This window comes from Fukomys damarensis, unplaced genomic scaffold (assembly GCF_012274545.1).
Source record: "Fukomys damarensis isolate Sample0158 unplaced genomic scaffold, DMR_v1.0_HiC HiC_scaffold_35, whole genome shotgun sequence".
Classification (NCBI taxonomy): domain Eukaryota; kingdom Metazoa; phylum Chordata; class Mammalia; order Rodentia; family Bathyergidae; genus Fukomys; species Fukomys damarensis.
This window is the reverse complement of record NW_022900947.1, coordinates 32,940,608-32,960,334: the sequence shown is the minus strand read 5'-3', so window position 1 is coordinate 32,960,334 and position 19,727 is coordinate 32,940,608. Positions and strand designations below refer to the sequence as shown.

General features: G+C 39.7%; 1 protein-coding gene across 1 annotated transcript in view; it reads left to right on the top strand.

Moving 5' to 3' along the window:
* The window catches only part of Atp8a1 (ATPase phospholipid transporting 8A1), a 222,484-nt gene that overhangs the window by 184,840 nt on the left and 17,917 nt on the right, over positions 1 to 19,727 (top strand). The window contains exons 33-35 of the mRNA XM_010625163.1: positions 2,247 to 2,308; positions 4,234 to 4,290; positions 5,174 to 5,281. Of these exons, the coding sequence (XP_010623465.1) occupies positions 2,247 to 2,308; positions 4,234 to 4,290; positions 5,174 to 5,281 (227 nt within the window). The remainder of the gene's footprint in view (positions 1 to 2,246; positions 2,309 to 4,233; positions 4,291 to 5,173; positions 5,282 to 19,727) is intronic.

The following is a 19,727-nucleotide window of genomic DNA, read 5'->3' as shown; positions in this document are numbered from 1 at the left end:
CAGAGACCAAAGTCAGTATACATGTGAAAGATAAGACATGTCCAATCTATTAAACTACTATTTCAACATTCTAAATTAGAAGAACATTCAATACCAAAAGTTGTTCATTCCAAATAGCAAGCAGTGTATCTTAGCAGTGACAGGAGTGGAAAGGATTTCCCAAGTCATTCTATCTTCTGGAGAGTGGCTCCCAGATCACCCAGTGAGTTTTTCTGGGAAATAGCCTGAACCATCCAGCAGCCCAGGACATTCCGGGGGCTGCTGCTTGTGGAAACCACATCTAGCCAAGTCTGGAGAACACTTTCTTTTTGTCCTCAAAGGATGAATGACATCTAGCATAAACCTATTTTACCATTCTAGTGTGGAAGGATTTTAATCTTTTTTCTTTGCCTTGTTTTTAGTTTTTAAGTAAGGAGAGACTCATCATTTTATTAGTTTTTTGCTTTTAGAAGAAGGGGGAGGAAGAGAAATATAAACATGCAAAATATATTACAAAATCATTTGTTCCCTTGCCTCATAGTTCTTAAAGAGTGGTCTGTAGACCCTTTGGGATATCCAGCACCTTTATGTTGGTGCAAACTGATGATGCAAAAGCAGCAGTAGATAAATTACTGACATCTTAGCACAGTGATAGACTTGTGCTAGAAATTGTCATATTCTTTACCTGAATGGGCCCAGTTTGACTTAACAATGTCCTGAAAGAAGCAATTAATCTTGACTCTTGGTTTGCATCTTAATATTCTGTATAACAACATAGGAAGGACACTGAAAACACCTCTGCTGCATATCAAAGTGCAGGGGCCGTGTCATGAGCAGTGCCCATGGGTCTTTCCACACATGAGGAGAACCAGCTGCAGAGTTTTACATGGACAAAAATCCATGCAAAGTGGACCAACAGGCTATAGTGAAAAAAGTTCACTGATCCCATTTCGGTTTCTGTGCTGGTGACTACTCTTTGAAGAAATTCCTCCTACCTCTTTAAGAAACTACCTATTGAGGTTTGATGTAGTATCAAAGATATCCACAGTTACTAGAAAAGATTATTAAAATACTCCCTTACTCTTTATTACTCCATACACATCTCCACACTGCTGAATCTCTCTGTTTTACCCTTGATCTTAGCCAAAAGGCCAAGAAGCAATGAATTTCTCTATTTTAATCAAAAGAACAGAAGAGAATACAGCTGTCTTTTATTAAGTCAGACATTAACGAGAAGAAAAATGTAAAACAATGCCAATTTTGTCACTAATTTTTTTTGTTTGGGATAATAGCTATTTTTCATAAAATCTGTTTATATTACCATGTATTGGTTTACTACTGTTATTCTTAGATAAAACAATACATATTTTAATGTTCTGTTTTCATTTCTAATTTAGTAACTGTTGATAGCTATAAACCCCAGATGCAAAAGCTTTTTAGACTCCTCAGTAATTTTTTTTTTTTTTTAGTATAAAAGGATACAGAGACCAGAAACTAGGAGAAGTGTTTTACCAGAATCATCCACATGCTGGCCTGCCTTGCAGACACCATGCTTGGTGCTGTACATATGACCTCATGTGAACCTTGGGTCCCCTCTGGGTAGGGGTCCCGTTCCATCCTTTAGGTAAAGGAGCTGAGTTCCCTGGGGGATGAACATCAGTAACCACACAACAACACAGTGAAAGAACTAAGCCTCACCTGAACACAAACCATCTCCAGTCTCCCTATCCCCTCCCATGCGTTACTCAAATGCATTTTGCTTTTCATGCTAGACTTTAAATAAATACTGTTGAATATATGCACAGATAGAGCATTGTATTACATATACCATGGATCTTAGAGTTTCTGGTGGTGCCAGTGCTCTGATCAATTTTGTCATTCAATGTTTTTGTGAGTAATAATCTTTTGTTAGGTACCACTTCCTTCATCTAAAGCCACTTTTCTTAATCATAGCTGGCAAAATAAAATGCTTTAAAATATGCCATAACTTCAGCCTCAAAGATCTATCAGTTGCTTTTATGAATCCCTTTTGGGTTGATACCAGAGGCTTTTTGAGAGAAAACAAGGAGTTTTCCACAACCCTCATCCATATTATCAGTAATGTTCTTTATCGGTGTGCAGAATGCCTTCTCTGATCTTAATGCCCATGGCTCTACACTTTCCTTAACTGACTTTTATTGATTTAATTTATTTATCTATATCTTGTGGACTCAGAATTGATTACAAGTCAGTTTCCTCCTTCAGTTGGCTGTCTTCTTTTCACACAGGTACTGTATTTGGAAATGGGAAAACTTCTGATTACCTGCTGCTGGGAAACTTTGTTTACACTGTGAGTGCTGGACTTTTTGCTCATTTGCATGTAAAACTAAACCCTCTCATCTGTGCTCATTTTATTTTCAAATTTAAATGTGTGAATTTCTGGCTCCTTTTAAAAATGCGATGAGAGCCGGGTGTGGTGGCGCATGCCTGTAATCCCAGCACTCAGGAGGCTGAGGCAGGAGGATCGCTGTGAGTTCGAGACCAGTCTGGGCTGCATAGTGAGTTCCAGGTCAGTCTCAACTACATAGTGAGACCCTGTCTCAAAAAAAATTAAATGAGATGTTCAGACTGTTAAGAAATTATCTATAGAAGGTCTTTAACGTCAGATTCACTGACCTTAAAGGACTTTCTTTGGCTTTCAGTAGTCTCTCTTTACTCTTACTACCCTATTTTCTCTTTTTTCTTTTTTTTTCTTCTCTTCAAATTTACTCTGCTCTTATTGTTAATATTTTCTTGCTTTTCTGAATCTATAGCAAATATTCTCAAAGTATTCTTGAGTATGCAGTAATTATTCTACCAGATCATGGTAACTAAAACGAGAGAGATCTCCAGGCTTCGTTTACATTTACCCCACACAATACAAGGACCCACAGCGTCCCTTAACACCAATCATTGTGCTTAACACAGATAAGAGTCTTGAGTTCTCCTCACTGCCACTGAAGGTCTAAAAAATGTTTTTACACCATTTTGCCTTTAAAAAGTCAAAAGCATGGGCCGGGGATTTAGCTCAGTGGTTCTGCCACCTGCCTTGCAAGCACAAGGACCAGAGTTCGATCTCCAGTGCCAAAAAAAAAACAAAAACAAAAGAAAGTCAAAAGCACTACCGAGTGCTAATGTGGAAATCACACAGTTAGTGGCTCGTAAGAGTTTATTCCACCTGGTATTCTGTTCTCTTGTGTGCCTCCCTCTGTACAGGGAAAGTGTGTTGTCTCAAATGCCAAGTGGCCGTTAGTACAGCTGACTGATAGAAAAACAATCTAATGGACTTTAATATCAAGTATTGGGGACCAGGGGTGTAGCTCAGTGTAAAGCACATGCTTAATGTGCAGAAGGTTCTGGATTCAATTCCAGCATCCAAGTATGTGTGTGTGCATGTGCTTTGTGTGTGTGTCTGTGTGTGTGTGTGTGTGTGTGTGTGTGTGTGCGTGTATTTAAATAACTAAATGATAGGGAATTAATATCATTCTGTAATAGGATTACGGTTTGGGCTAATCTGGGGGTCTTTTCTGACAACAAGCCATTGAAGTTGTAAAAGAAAGACAAAAACTTGTTTAAGGGACTGGTGGTTTGTTCTCTTACAACATAAATGCAGACAGTGAAGGGCCAGGGATTTAGTTCAGTGGTTCCACTGCCTCCCAAGTGCAAGGTCCGGAGTTCGATCCCCAGTGCCAAAAAAAAAAGAACCCCATAACTGAAATAGGAAAACACCTGGCTAAAAATGCCTAGTACAAGTAGAGATAAATCAGACAACATATCACAGATGTCCCCTAGGGACATTTTAAGCTGCTCCGATCTCGGGGGTGTTTTTCTTTCATTTTATATCATTGTATTTTAGAATGTTTTATGTAGCCTAAGTTACTAACACTTACCTTTTAGTAGGAGTTTATTTCTACAGATATTAGTCCTAAATTGCCACTCAGTATCCTGCTGAGAGCCCACCTGCCTCACCTTAACTTAATTTAACGACCCACTGCGAAGGGTTGTGATGGCGCTGACCGCGCCATGCTGCGCCTGGGCAGCTCTGACTGACCACATCCTACTGCAGCCACTAATACCTTCATCTCTGTCTTGCTTGTTGAATTACAAAACAAGCAGCAAATAATGTGGCCCCATGGTTTAACTCAGGACGATCTGTCTTTTGTAAATCACACTCTCAGTCACTTGATGAACTGTCACATTTATGAAACAAAATAACATTTCTCCTCTCTGTTTTAGTTTGTAGTGATAACAGTGTGCTTGAAAGCTGGATTGGAGACCTCATACTGGACATGGGTAAGTTTCTGTAATCACAACCAAGAACTGTCAGATTTGCTCCAATTTTGGGTTATTTTTATTCAAACTTGTTCCATTGTGCTAGTCTGCAAGTTAATTATGGATCCTTGATGGTGGAAGAAGGAAAACTAGGGATTGTAGTTTAGAAACACTGAGTTATTCAGACTTAAGTGTATTATCACAGGACTCCTCAGAGCCTATAATACATTATTTCGTATTGTAACTACCCTAGGAAGTGGGAAGACTTTCAAATTTACACGCCCATGCGACTTTTCAGAGAAGTGTCACAAGACTGGCATTCCGCAGAAAACTCATTAAAAAATTATTGTACAAACTAGTAATACTACTGAGAGAGCTGTCCTCAGACATTTATAAATGCCCAGTCTAGCTGAAACAAGCTCTATTTTCAACACATTAGTTTTACAGCATATCTATATCCGAGTGAGACTCAGTAAGCAGAAAGAAATTAAAGTTCTTTGCTGTAGGGAAAGATTGGCACAAGAAATTGGTATTTGACAGTCAGTGCCCTACAAGTAATATTCTCAGAAGAGTCTAACATCTTTCTGTGAGAGCATGTGGAGCAGAAATAAAGGAGAGAAAGATGGTAACAGATAAAAAGATAAAATAAATACAAGGAGAAAACCACCAAAGGAGATGGAAAGGAGCAGTTAGTTCTAAATTCCAGTACCATAAACTCATAACTGTTGTTGGAAGAGTTTAGCACTTAATGAAAGGCCCAGTAAAATTATAATGCCTCTGCAATTATGTCATATTTACCATGAATGTGATAAAAAATTAATAAGGGGATCTGTGCAGGTTTTATTAGCGTTTGTGCATTCTGTCTGCCTAGGAGTATTTTAACTTCAATTTCCTTGCTTTCCAGTTTAGCCACATAGCAATATGGGGCAGCATCGCACTCTGGGTGGTGTTTTTTGGAATCTACTCGTCTCTCTGGCCTGCTGTTCCAATGGCCCCTGATATGTCAGGAGAGGTAACGTGTACTAAAAATTCATGGTGCTGTGAAACCATAAAAATTGGTATTCATTAATGAACCTTCATTGTTTAGCATGATTTTCAATTTTGTTGATTTATATTCAAATAACATCTTATCATGTAAAAGCTATCTTTAAATTTTGCCTTTGGGAGAGATAAATCTTGAAAGAATATTTTAAACATGAACATTTAACTTAAACCTGACATCCTTTCATAAACATAGCTGAAACAGTAAAATATGGTTGTCTGGGGCTTGAATCAGGAATAGCCATGTAGAAGATGCTGTTTTAAAATTAGACTGTAAATCCACAAGTACATTTTGGATAAGAGGTCTGAGGGAATGGTGACTTTCTGTCTTTGGGACAGTCTATCATTTCTTCTGTTATCTCCAATTCCAAGGAATAAAAGATTAAATGCACTTTTTGAGTTGTCTTAATGACACTGGTTTGGTTCTCATGTTGAAAAAATGAGGGCATGTGACATTTCAGCCTTATCATAGTCTATTTTCAATCTGCCTTTCAGTTTCTTGTTACCCTGGTAGGAACTGAGTTATTAGGTGTCCATGGGTGAGTGTCAGAAGATCTCCTTTCCTTCAGAAGAGAGTCCAGCAGTAGGAGGGTTTATGATTTCAATTGCAGGAAATTTGACATAAAATGTATGAAAGAAAATGTGGAAAACATTTCAGGATTTCCTGTGACCTCACAGTAACTTGCAAGTCAAGGTAACATGAGCCGAGTTATATAGTACATTGTTTTACCGCAGCCACAGAAACCTTCCCAGGGTCTCCATGTATTTCTTGCCCCTAAGTACTGCCCAAGTACCTTTCACTTTTGACAGTCTGGTTTATAGATCATTTTCATGAAATTTGATCTGACAGCATCCTGCTTTGTATAAATTAGCAGAATGCAGACTTTTTTTGTGGTTAAATTTATTAGAAAGAGGCATTATATACCATTACAGCAAAAACAGACACATGAAAAGCATGTACCTCCTCCAGCCAAATGTGGAGAAGGCATCTTTGGAAACATACTGTGAACCCTAGAAATTTTACAGCATATATTTTAAGGAGAACAAAGAAAAAGCTGTAAAAGCATTTCCCTCTTGCCTCAATTTCTGAGTCCTTTGTTCTTGAAGGAAAATTACGTGTGTGTGTGTGTGTGTGTGTGTCTGTGTGTGTGTGTGTGTGTGTGTGTGTGTGTCTGATGACGGCACTTGAAAAAGCTCCATTCCATTCGTTCTACCTGATGTGCTCTGTCTGAACAAGGTCAGTTCTAGCTTGATACCTTTTTCATTAGAAATAAGTCTTTGCCTCATTTCATCCCATTTCTCAATGTTTATTTTACTTTCAAAATGAATAGCACAAAAGATTTTGAGACCCTGATAGTTTAAACAACTGTGGCCAAAGGTTTGTTGACAAGAACTGAGTTCTTGACCACCTACTCTAGGACAAGTGCCATTTGATTGGCACTTTGCCAACCAAATATAATTCTGCCCTTGCCTGTGGAATTCCCAGTATTACCCAAACACAAAACTTAATATAGTCTCTCAAGACTTGCGGTGATGCTGTGTTTAACTCAAAGTGAAATGAATGTCAGTACTCCATCATGCTTTTGTTCACTTCAGAGACTTCATGGAAGTGCTAACAGGAGTTCTGTTTCTTGTTGTTTTATCGCTACTACAACTTTGAATAAAATGTTTCAATAGCGAGTGCTTCATTGAAAATATAAAGAATGTATTAATTTAACTGTAGGCTTTACTAGCATGTCGAAAATGTAAGTCTATTTAACGTACTCAAATAAAAGGATAATAGCCTAAGTATATGTAGTACTTTAGTTCTTGTAAAGCATTTTGGTACGTGTGTGTGTGTGTGTGTGTGTGTGCGCTTATGTGTAAGTGAACCTCACAACACCTCCAAAATAACATAACAAGAATGCCTGTGAAATGCTCAAAAGTAGGTCATATCTGTTTATTGTTTCTTGATCACTATGGTAATAGATCCAAAAAACGAAATTATATTCAATTTTTATTATAGGTACAGAGTCACCAACTATATTATAACCAAGATAATTTCAGGAGGAAATGAACTACCATTGTGTCAACATTTCACTAATCTTAAAATTCAGTATTTCAATCAAGAATATAGCCAAATACTCACACACACACACACACACACACATATATATGTACATTTCATTTCTGTGCTCATATTGATATCTGTATGTCTATATGTAAAACTGGCTGACCATCTTTTTAAAAGCTTTTATTCATCTTACATAAAAAATATTGTTGCAATATATTATCATATGTTACAGATCGTAATATATGATTGTAAGTAATGCAGTATAAGCAAAGATTAGCATCTGCTGCTTTGACATGTTTTACTTAATCTGCATAATGAAACATGGCCCAGAGTAGCCCAAAGCTTGAGGTTATTCCAAAGAACCCCCAACATGGCATCTAAGCAACTTTGTCACCACCCCTAACAGGATCACAAGTGTCTGATCCAAGGATTATGCATACCCCTCTGATTCCAGTCTTTTCCTGTGTTGATTTGAGAGAAACTGTGTGCATAATTGTTTTGGTTGCCTACAAGCATTAATAAGGACCTACAGGATGGAACAGCGTGGAAACAGAAAGACAGGCTAGACATAGCATTCCTTTTCTGCCCCGTACTGGTGCAGAAGGTACTGCAGAGAGTAGGGAACTGCAGTGATTCGGTAGAGGAATTATTTGAAAAGACAACCAAGACCGGGGAAGAATCATAGTACAGATAATTCTTAATGGATATTGAACACTTAGCGTGTACCCCAGGTTCTTCTGTAAGTACCTTATGTGCATTCATTCAAACAATTCAACAACTCTCTATTGAGATGCTTTGGTGGTCCAGACACTGTTGTAGGCACTGTGGACCCAGGACTGAATAAAGAAACAAAACCCTTGCCCCTGAAGCTCACTGTTCTAATAGAAGGAGAAAGACATAGGTAAAACAATTAAGTGAAATATATGGATGGAGATGAATGATACAGAGAAAAGTGCACCCAGCAAGGGTCACCAAGAACATAATTTTGAATTGTGTTTCTAGTGGAGCTTGGTGGCTTTTACTCACGGTCAGATTAAAAAGCTACTACAGAGGCTTGAGAGAAAAGAGTTGTGATCTGAATCGTTTTCACAGCAGGACTCTGACCTTGTGTTTTGAACCACTGACAAACCAGGTGAGAGGGAGGGGGCACCTCAGGCCAAGAGGGCAGAGTTGCTGAGAAGTGGTCAGCTTCTGAATATGTCTCGAAGGTCAGTCCAGTTGGATTTCCTGGCAGATTGGATGTGAGGAGGGAGAAAAGAAGCCAGGGCAGACCCACTGTATTTGTCGTGATTATCAGGAGAACACATAAGTCGTTAGCTCACTGATCCTCCCAGTGAACTCAGTGTTGTAGTACCCATTTTACATGAGGAAGCCAAGGCACGGGGAGTCAAGCCTGACCTCTAATCAGTTGGGAGCAGCAGAGGACAGGTTTGGCTTAGATGTCTGGTTCCAGAGAAGCTATGGCTGCTTCTCTGACAGTAGTTATTCAGAAGAACCCATGGTCTTTGATCTGTGCAGAAGTCTGAAGGGAATCTCACTCCTTGCAGGTATTTTGAAGATTGCATAAAAGAGAAAAATACGTGTTTTGTTTTCCTGACAGCCCTTCCACTCTCTCAGCCTTTTTCCTGTCCAGGGAGTTGTGGTGGTCTTGTTCTTCCTCAGTGTGTCTTACTGCTACTTTGACCAGTCCTGGAAACGTGCTCATCTCCAGTGACCAGGTCTCTCCATATCTTCTCTGGTTCACTGAGACATGCTGGGGTCAGGCTCCTCATGGCCCATAATGAACACTAAGTGAATATTAAATTAAAATTTTACTTGTTTCTTTGTGATAGAAAGAGTGGGCCAGAGGTTACAGAGAGGCAAATTTCTGCTAAGATAAGTATCTTTCCCACATGTGGTGACTTACAACGTGTAAGTATTTCCAGCAACAGAACACAGTGCTGGTCTCGTCCCAGTCAGTGACAAGTTCTCAGCTACTAGCGACACTTTGGCAGCATCTTATCATTCCAAACGTCCAAGGCCAACTCCCAGTTCTTAAAATTGCTGTTCTCCTGTAGATGTGTCTTCACTGTGTCCTTTTTAGAAGGACATCCAAAGTGTTGAAAAGGTACGGACTATTCTGTTCTAGTTAACAGGCTCTCGAGGTGCAAGTTACACAAATTTATGGGTACAGGTCTCATGCTTCCAAATGCATGCTTGATACAGATTCACCCATGAATCATGATTTTCTACTCATTTCCAGTTTGTATTCTTGGCTCCTCTTTGCAGCCCCCCTTTAAAGATAGAACCAATTCTTGCAAAATGTTGGAAGACAATGCTTGTATGCCATCCGGAGACCACAGGGAACTAGCATTTATTACGTACTGTGTTCTCCAGGCTCTGTATGTGATACTAAGCCTGCTTGTTTTAGCTAAATCTATATTGCAAATCTTTATGGTAAATTGTAAAAAGCCAGTGACCCAGAAAATTCAACCCAGAACTGTTCTTTTCAAATCAGATTAGTTTCCTCTAACATCCTGAAGAATTCAATACCTTTTCTTCGGGGCTCATTGCAGTTCCTTGCTCCCAGGTGGGAGCTCTCTCTTTTCATTTTGCATACATTCAATCTACTGTTTCTTAGCTTACTCAGGACCCTGATCAGCTTCCCCACGTTAGCCAAATATAAAAATTCTCCTATTTCTTTTTTTAAAAAGTACAGACTTTAATTACTCTTTCCTGCATCAACTTCGATCCCACCTCTGGAAATTTCATCTCCTTCATCCTAACCTTTTGCCTCTCCTTGACAGCAATGTTGGTATAAATAATACCTTATCTCATTAAAAAAGGAAGAAAGAAAACTAGGAAACAGAAGACCTAGTTAGTCATCCCTCCTCATTACAGAGTATCTGGTCAGGACTTAGCTAAATCAGGGCCCTGTTCCCTGAGGGTCAGTCACACTGTTAGAAGCCTTCTTATGTGTCATTTATGTAATGTTCCCAACAACCCTGGGAGGCAGCTCCTGTTGTTTCACAGCCACAGAGTGGTTAAATCACTTTCTCAGAGTCACAGAGCTCCTCAGTACCTGAGCTGCAATTGGAAGCCAGCCAGCACCCCTGGTCCTAACAGCCATGCACACTGCTGTTCCTTCCTGTTGCGTTTCTTCTCCCCTTTTCTTTCTCTTCCACAGTGATTCTTCTGCAGCCAGATCTACTTTAAAGGGTTAGCGCCCTTTCAGTGCCGGTAGCATCAGTCAGAATGCTATACTCCTTACCATCTGGTTGGTGAAGCAACTGTGTTGAATATTTCCATCTGCAGCTGTCCTCTGCTGGCTTTATCAGCAGGGTTTCTTTTTTGCACCGTCAAATAGCTTCTTTTCCCATTACTTCAGCTCATTCTCCGTGGCCAAACTTGCCAGAAAGCCAGTCCTCAAATGTCTGTGATTGCAGCAAATACTTCACTTCTCTTCCCTCAGCCAGAGCTGGTTGTTCTCCATTGGTGGGCAGGGTGTTCCCCTTTGGAAACATTCCTTCATAGGGTTTTTCACTGTATTTCCGTGATGGTCATTCTACATGTCTTCCCACAATAATGACTCAAGTGATAGCGATAAACAAGTACCCCAGTCCCACAGATGACTGCAATACTCAGTGTTGCAAAGGAATTAGAACATGAGCGGAAGTGGATTATACGGACACAGTGAGGGCAGGGCATCAATTATTTGGGAAAAGAAAATAAAGCAAAAACAGTGCGATGAGTCTGGCTGTAACTTTAAATGCATCGCTCTCTTTTCACAAATATGGTTGTGATTTAAGAGGACAACTTTTTTTTTTTTTTCAGACCCGACTTGTATTTTTTCACACCAGTACAGCAATTTATGGGGTAAGCTAGGCCCAGGGGAGAAGTGCTGTGTTATATAAACATATGCTGGCCTGTTTTTTTCCACTTGTCTGAATGATGGTTCTGGATAATTTTTTTTTTAATTTCCAGAAAAAAAGTCTTTAAGACAATACAATTAGTAAACCAGATTAAAGAGTAAAAGAAGCTATATCAGGGATCATTTCGTACCAAGATTAACACCAGGAGCTCGGTATCAGCAAAGGTTCTAAACGTACTGTGGCGTTGCAGGCACACTGTAAAGCCTCCCAAGCGCCATCTGTTTCTGCTCTCCTGGCCAGAGGGATCTATAAAACTACTGGAGGAAATTGAAGTTAAGGAACCAGCATGTGTTTTACAGAATTTCACATCTCTTGATTGAGGTTTGTAAAGGTTCTCTAAAAAACAACAAAAATTTTCGTTGGGCCCTTTGGTGTCACCCCTGTAGGAAAGGTATTAATAAACTACAGTGGTGATATGATTTTCCTAAATTGTGCTGTTGTTTCCTATTTTATCCAACATCATAAATCTCTTTTCATATGAGGAATTTCCTGGTTAAGAGTCCTTATTCATCTAGGAGCTCTTAATGGCCTCAATAGCATATGATAATTTATTGGTCATAAGACCAGCCCCTGTTCATGGGGTGGGCAGTGTTAGGATCCAACAGTTTCGTGCTCCGTTACTGTGTTGAGCCAAGTAGCCTGGAAGAAACAGCTCCTCTGAACTCTGTCAGATGTTCTTCAGTGAGCCAATCATTGTGAGCCCATCCTATAAAACATGTCATTGGTCACAGTGCTCTTCCTCCCGACAACAAGGGGGACAGGCAGACCTTCAAGTTCTCAACGTAGCTGGCTAATTGCCATTTTGTTCTACAGTATCACTAAAGCTCCCTTGAATGTTGTGTTAGTCAGCTTTCTGTCACCGTGATAAAATGCCTGAGACAGTTAACTTTTGAAAAGAAAAGGTTTATGGGGCTCACAGTTTTTTAGGTTCTCGCCTGTGCTGGGTGCTGTTGCTTTGGGTCTGTGATCAGGAAGCTCATCATGGCAGAGCAGAACTGCACACATCACAAACTAGGGAGCAAAAAGGAACAAGGGGACAATGGGGGTCCTACAGTCCCCATTAAGGAACAACCTCTGATCACCTAAGGACCCCCACCCAGGCCCCAACTCTTAAAGTCTCCACCCCCTCTCACTGGTGCTGAGGGACAAACCATCAGCACAAGGTCTTTGGGGGACATTCAGCACCTACCTGTAGCGCTTGTGTCATCCAAAGCCAGTAATTCTGTGGCATTCTTTTTGTATCTTTTTAAAGATAATTGTGGATTAAATAGATAGAGACTTATTTCTCTCTCGTGTACAAGAAGGGAGGAAGTAAGCATTCCAAGACAGGTGAGGCAGCTGCACAGTAATCAGAGACCTAGATTCTTCTTACTATACTTTTTCATGGCCTAAAATGGTGCCTAAGCTCTAGCCATTTTACCACTTACCTAAGCACATTTTGAAGGGTTTTTTTGTTTTGTTTTTTGTTTTTTCTCTCTCATTGAGTTTATTGGTGCATTTTAGGTATACAGTACAGTTACATTCACTATTGGTATCTTGTACCTTTACATGACAGGTCTTGGTTCTCATTTTTTCCCCTTGTCCCTGCCCTCCCTTCACCCCCTCCTCCCCTCCCCATTTACAAACACTTTATTTCCATTTTTTCATTTTCTCATATTTTTTTCTTTTCCCTTATTACCTTCCCCTACCCTTTCCACTTTCCATACACTTCACATTTTGAAGTTTTTAAGTCTTAAAAAATTATTTCCCATAGTCTTGAAATGTAGGTCATGTGTTTTGCATATCACTTTGCTAGTAATCATTTGAGGCTTTATGGAATTACTCAAAAAGATAAAAGAAAAGATAAGAATATAGAACAATTACAAAATGATAAAAACCTATAAAAATGATGTAACAACTAAAAACATTAGGCAGTGAAATTATGTACCCTTTCCTAAACAACTCGTTCAATAACATCATCACATTTTAAAGTTGTATTTCTCATAGTAAAAATATTCTGTGAGTAATTTTGTCCTCATTTTTGTTACTTTTAAGTTCTCTTACATAGTATAGTGAAAAAGATTAAAAGAAAACAACAAATTTGTTCTTAATTATTTTTACTATTATTGGAACCATATTCCTAGAAAATGATGTCTCAGAACCACACATTTCCTAGCATTCTTGATACTTTTTAGAAAGACTGTTTTCTTTTACATGTTGATCTCAGTATATATGTATATATAGCCAAATTTTACTTTGGGGGAGAAAAAAATAACTTCTGATTCATCCAGGTTCCAACTGGTTTCTTTGTCTGAATAGCTCTCTTAGTCATTTTGTTTTTTGACAATTTCTTTGCCATATGATGAAGAGACAAAGTGCTTCATACATCGTGTGGTGGCCTGAATGTTGGTTCAATTCCCATGGAGCCATCGCCCCTCTACTTCCTTTGCCCATCCACAGAAAACCTGCACGGGAGAGAGGAACAGAAACACTGTGCACTGGCACTTAATTTGCATGTTTTGTATGATTTTAGCTTGTTTGTTTGGGATAACCCCAGCCAAGGGTTTTCTTTGTCTTTGAGTAATCAAGAGCTGCTGGAAATAATTGCGAACATATTGGGGTTTCTCCAAAACACTTCTCCTTAGTCATTTTCTGGGTGTTCTGCCCTGTCTATTTTTATGGAGAAAGTAATAATTCATCTTGTCTAAGAGCCCAGTGCAGTAGTTCACCTGAGATTTATGGGATGCCTGTGTGGCAGGGCCTGTACTGGATGTCAGTCAATCAGAAATTTAAGAAAAGGGCAAAGGAGTTGATGTGTGGAGTAAACCAACATCAGACTAAAATGCAAGATGCTGATCATTGCCAGAATATGTGAGGGCTATCAGAAGAGAGAGGTCACTGGGCCCCAAGCTATTGTGTAAAGGCTGCTTAGTACTGCTGTTGCTTGAAGGTGTCCAGGAAGGCAAGTGTGGAGTGGGCCTCCCAACTGAAGGATGGCCCATGCGAAGAGAAGGTCGGGGCTGCCGAGGCAGAGAATGGTGAGAACTTGCACTGAACAGCCAAGCAAAGACCAGATGTCAAAAATTTACCTGGCTGTCATCAGCATCATTCCTTTAAGCCATGGTGGATGGCTTTTCTTTATGGAATACACTGTGCTCTAGAGAGTGCCGGAAGCCATAGTGTAAAGATGTGCATCAGAGGAAGTGATAAATTAATGTTAGTTAGAAGTTGGTAAGTCACCAAAAATGATATTTGGATGTTATGATGTATAATATACAAGGTATGATCAAAACAGAGCGAATGTTTAATTTACATTTATTATAGTAAGTGATTCATTGCTTTAATGTCCCCCAGAATACTCCCCCTCTACTCAAACACTTGGCCCATCATTCTTGCTGCTTCTTGAAGCACTGCTGAAAGCCCTATTTCTTGAGGGTCTTTAGTTGTGCTCTTGTGGCTGCCTCGATGTCCTGAATTGATGCAAAATGTTTACCTTCCGTGGTTATTTTGACTTTGGGGAAGAGCCGGGAGTTACACAGTGCCAAATTCAGTGAATTAGGTAGATGAGGACCTTAATGTTTTCACACGACTGCCTTTCTGCAGCAGCATTCACTGTGTTTTTTATGGCACCTCAGAAAGATACTTGTGAAAGAGGACTTCCAGAGCTGCTTCCAAAAGCAGCAAGAATAACAGGGTGTGATCAAAGTGAGGAGGTTTAATGGTGATGCGTCTTTTACTGTAATGTTCTTTTTAATTTACATATTCGCCGTATATTTTGATCAGCCTTGTTATTTACAAACTTGCAAGAGTTCTTTTCAGTTGAAGTAAGAGACATTGAAATATGTTCCAGCAATAGACACCAGATACAGAACTGGAATTTGCATTCTTTCCTCTTTAGGATTTCTCAGAAGAAAGTTTTCAGCCAAGACTACCCCAAGATCTATAGCCACTAAAGGAGTTCAGTGAGGTTCATCTCTTAGCTACGGTTCATATGAACTTCATAGTGGTCTCTGGTTGAAGCGCAAGGTGGCAAATTCTCTACTTACTGCCAACACAGTGATGTTTTGGTACCATCAAGTTTGACTCTATGCCCAAGTACCATGACGAATTCAGACACAGACGATTGGCCTCTGCATAAGGGTCATGCTTTGGTGTTTCACAAGCCTGGAGCACTGAGCTACTTTCAGAAATGTTTGCACATTTAAATTCAAATAACACAGCTTTTTGGTGTCTGAAAGCAGAGTTGATTTTGATGAGCTGATGTGAGTTTCCTGTGCATCTGTGCTAGCGTCACCACGAGGCACATTAGCCTTCTATTTATATAAAATGTCGATTTTGCCATAAAATATAGATGCCAAAATTGTGGGTTTTAATTTTCAAGATATAGGGTTATTTTGTGTTTTGCTTTTAATAAACCAAGTCTTTTCAGTCCCCTGAGATTGAGTGGCTGAGAAAGGGAACTTGAAAAGATCCTGTGGTTGACCGAGGTTGGATGGGGTGGAGCTGAAAGAATACAGCTTCCAGAGAGATGCGTAGCATGCAGACAAAGAATGGAGGAGTCCCAGCATGGAGGAGAGGGGAGAAGTAAAGTTTATTTGGAAAGATCCATAAAACTCGCAGGAAAAGAAGTAATACCTAAAATTTTGAAGTTAAGCACTGCAGGTTTTGAAGCACTGTTATTTGTTTTTTAATGATGATTTCATGTTTCTTGAGAAGACCAGAAGGCTTAGTAGAGACACAGGAAAAAAGAGTGGTGAAGTGATTCATAGCACAGTAGATGGTTTTGAAAGAGAGAGACGAATAGTAGTTGTAGTTGAGGATCAGCACATTATCGTACAAACCTTCTCGAGGAACTGCTCTGCCAGGATGTGTCTGAGGGGCCACAGCAGAAAGAACAGGTATCTTCATGGAACTGACTTGGTCACTGCGTAACCAAATCCTAAGAAACACATAATGGACTTGCTTTTGGAGTTCTCTCTAAACTCTGTTATACTCCTTTGAAAAAGCCCTAAATCCTCAAAGATAAAATAACCCTTTATACAGACAAAACTGAAAGGTCCTATTCATAGCACCAACAAGGAGAAACCTTAGCCAGACATGTGGCTAATGGGGAGAAAACTAGAAAATGTGACAAAAATGAGAGAAATACAAAAAATGAGTTGAGCAAATGAACAAAGCATTCTCTGAATAAAGACATCAGTACTAAATTGTCAGTTCTTCTGTTAGCCACTTGTGAGGACATTTTTTTCAAATATATCTTCTCATGATTATAGTCTAGTAAAGCAGTTCTCAGTGCAGAAAAAAATCTGGCTGAAATGAGTGGCTTTATAATATTTTGAATGTTTCTCATATGGGCAAAAATTAAATTTTGCTTTTTAAAAAAATAAAATGCATAGGAAAAAAATCTCAGTAATATAACTTAGTCATTTAATAAATGTCAAAAATAGAAGAAAAGGAGAAAGAAAACAGCAGCCCCATTGCCCAAAGATGATTGCTATTAACATTAGTCCCATCTTCTCCTATGCTTAGCTTGTATAGTTCTCTTCAATTGAATAATGTTTTCTTTCAACATGTATACCTCAGAACACTACTCTTTTTGCTAGAGATACAGCACCAAGTCATCATCTGGCTTTGGAAACGATTGTTATGTGTCCTCAAGAATAGAGTTTAGGGGAAATAGAAGGGAAAAAAACCATATACAAGCCCACTGCAGCAATCCAGATGGGATGGAGGTGGCCAAGTCTTGAAGGGATCAGAGTCTGGATTTGGTGGGATGCGGAGTTAAGCATCACCACCGTACATCTCCACTTGCATCCCATTTTCACCACCTGTTACCCTGCACCCATTAAATTAAATCTCCGTTTTCCCTTCCATGTCCATAGCAACTGGCATTCTACTTGCTGTCTTTGTGTTTGGCTTTTCTAGTTACTGACTACAAGTGGAATCATGCAGCATTTGTCCTTTTTCAACTGGCTTATTTCACTTAGCATAATGTCCCCAAAGTTTCTCTATTTTTAGCGCCATCAGATTTTCTCCCTTTTGAATGCTGAGTACTAATTTAGTGTATGTATTTATCACACTGTGGCTTTCCATTCATCTGTTGATACTGTTTCTACCTTTGGGCTGTAGTAAATAGCTCATCTATCTATGGACATTGGGGTGTGGATTTTTTTTTTAAGTGCAGGGAATAAAATTTGCAATTAGATTGAATCTACACTTTGAAAGAAAGGTGAAAACAATTATAACCCCCTCCTTTTTTGGCCAGAGTAGCTGGAGGATAAAGTTCTCATTTGCCAGGATGAGGAAGACTGAGATTTTCATATTCTGCTTCTTTTTATCTTATATGGCAAAATATTCATGTTGAATAGTCACCCAAGTATCCTCATTGATACTGACATACGAAGACCTTTCTTCTCTTCTCACCGATTCTACATCTCCTCCCCACTCACTCCCTCCAAAAAAGCTGTACCTTTAAGCATTGTACTTTCCTTGGACTCATTAAAATATTTTTTATTAATTCAAACCTTACAAGGTTTAATTTTTTTTAACTTTTAATGTATGCCACTCAGATTTTTTTTTTTTTTTAAGAAAAGACAACCTGCATTTTTAGAGGATGATTAGGGAGCTAGATCAATCTCTCTAAAACACATAAGCATCCAAAACTCCTCCCAGGAAAGCTTCATGTGCGAACACAAGAAAACCCAGCAAACAGTAACCACCACTTCTCCAGAGCAGAGTCCTAGGACTCTGATGTTTTTTACCTAATCTCTCCAAACACTGGATTGTGAGAACTTATTTCTCTAGCGTTTATTTATTGAATATCTGCTTCATGGTTAAGCACTTGGGTTATGAAAATTAACCAAGATATATGTCTTCCTCTTGCTGAAATTATACTGTAACAAGAAAAACTAGAAAATAGGCAGTAGTGGGAGCCTGACGTAGGGTCAGCTAACCCAGTCCAAGAAAGGAAGTGATATCTGATGTGTAAATGAAAGGGCAGGTGGGAGTCACAGATGCCCGAGCTGGAGGCTGAGTCGGCGTGGGTGCCATCCGAGAACCGAAACACACTGTGCAGCTAGAGCTCAGGGCTGGCTTAGGAGAATGGTGTTGGGCAGGCAAACAGAAGTCATATTCAAGATTCTGTTCTGTCCTGGGAGTGCTGTGAAGCTACTGAAGTGATTTAATCTGGGAATTGCTGAAATCGACCTTGCACTTTGGAAGTGACTCCCTGCCTGCAGTGTGGAGGGCTAGATGCGGAGCAGCCGTAGTGTCATTAACCTCGGCTAGGAGATCACCAGAGCACGGGTAGACTGGAGGGCTGGGCTAATGAAGGCCAGGTTGGCCAGAGCTGGGTAGATCTGAAGGTACCAAAACCCAACAAAACCCAGTGATACAAGAGATGTGGTATGAAGAGACCCAAGAATAGGACCTGGTCTTCTGCTGTGGTGGCTGATGCTGAAGCTGACTCCGTGTGTGAAATACAGGTAGCAGGATGAAGCCACAGACAGAGAGGTGGGCTGATTCCCAAGGAGATGATAACTGCCAGCCCTCTGATGGAGAGCAGGGAGAAGGCTACTGAGAGAGCACCAGAGTATGTGGCTTTTCTCTTTTTAAAACAAAATTTTGTATAATTACATTCTACGAGCAGCATCTCAGACTGCTTGGATAATACGTTCTCATATATGGACATACGGATATTTAATCAGCCACTTTTATTAATGTTTTGTCATTTTAAAAAACTCACAGAAAATATTTGCATTCCACCAAATCTGATTCTGTGGAACCTTAGTAAGCAGTTACATTTCCTGTGTGGTCGGTCAGTGCATCCAGAAATGTTGTTTTAAAAACTGAACGTGGGGTTCTTTGCTCAGACTTCTCAAAGCCTTAACTATACTGTTCTGCACTTGACTTTCCAGGAGGAGGCTGCTGTAGGTTCTGCAGTTGTTTTGTTGTTGTTGTTTTTATGTTTTGCAGTGCTGAGAATTAAATCCAAGAGCACACTACCACAGAGCTACATCCACACCCCTTTCTGGTTTTTGTTGTTGTTGTTGCTGTTGCTGTTGTTTTAGCTTAAGGCAAGATCTCACTAAGTTTCCTAAGCTGGGTATGAGCTTGTGATCCTTGTGCCTCAGCCTTCCTCAGCGCTAGTATTACAGACTTAACGCCCCTGCACCTGACCAACTACTATGGTTAGTTTGCACCAGGACTAGTGACCTCAGAGCAGGTTCATGAAGTGCCAGTTTATAAACCAAAGCTGTGCCTAACTTTAACACAGGGTTCCGAAATTGAATGATCAAGTTAGCATGAATAAAAATTTGTGTCATTGGTGCACACCATCAGATACCTTTCCCAAAAGCTAACACATTGCTGGTGAGAATGTAAATTGTTACAAATAAAGCTATTACCTGGTACAGTATCCTGTACCGCATTGCACTTCCCCAGCTACAATAAGCGAATTTTTAAAATCTGATCTA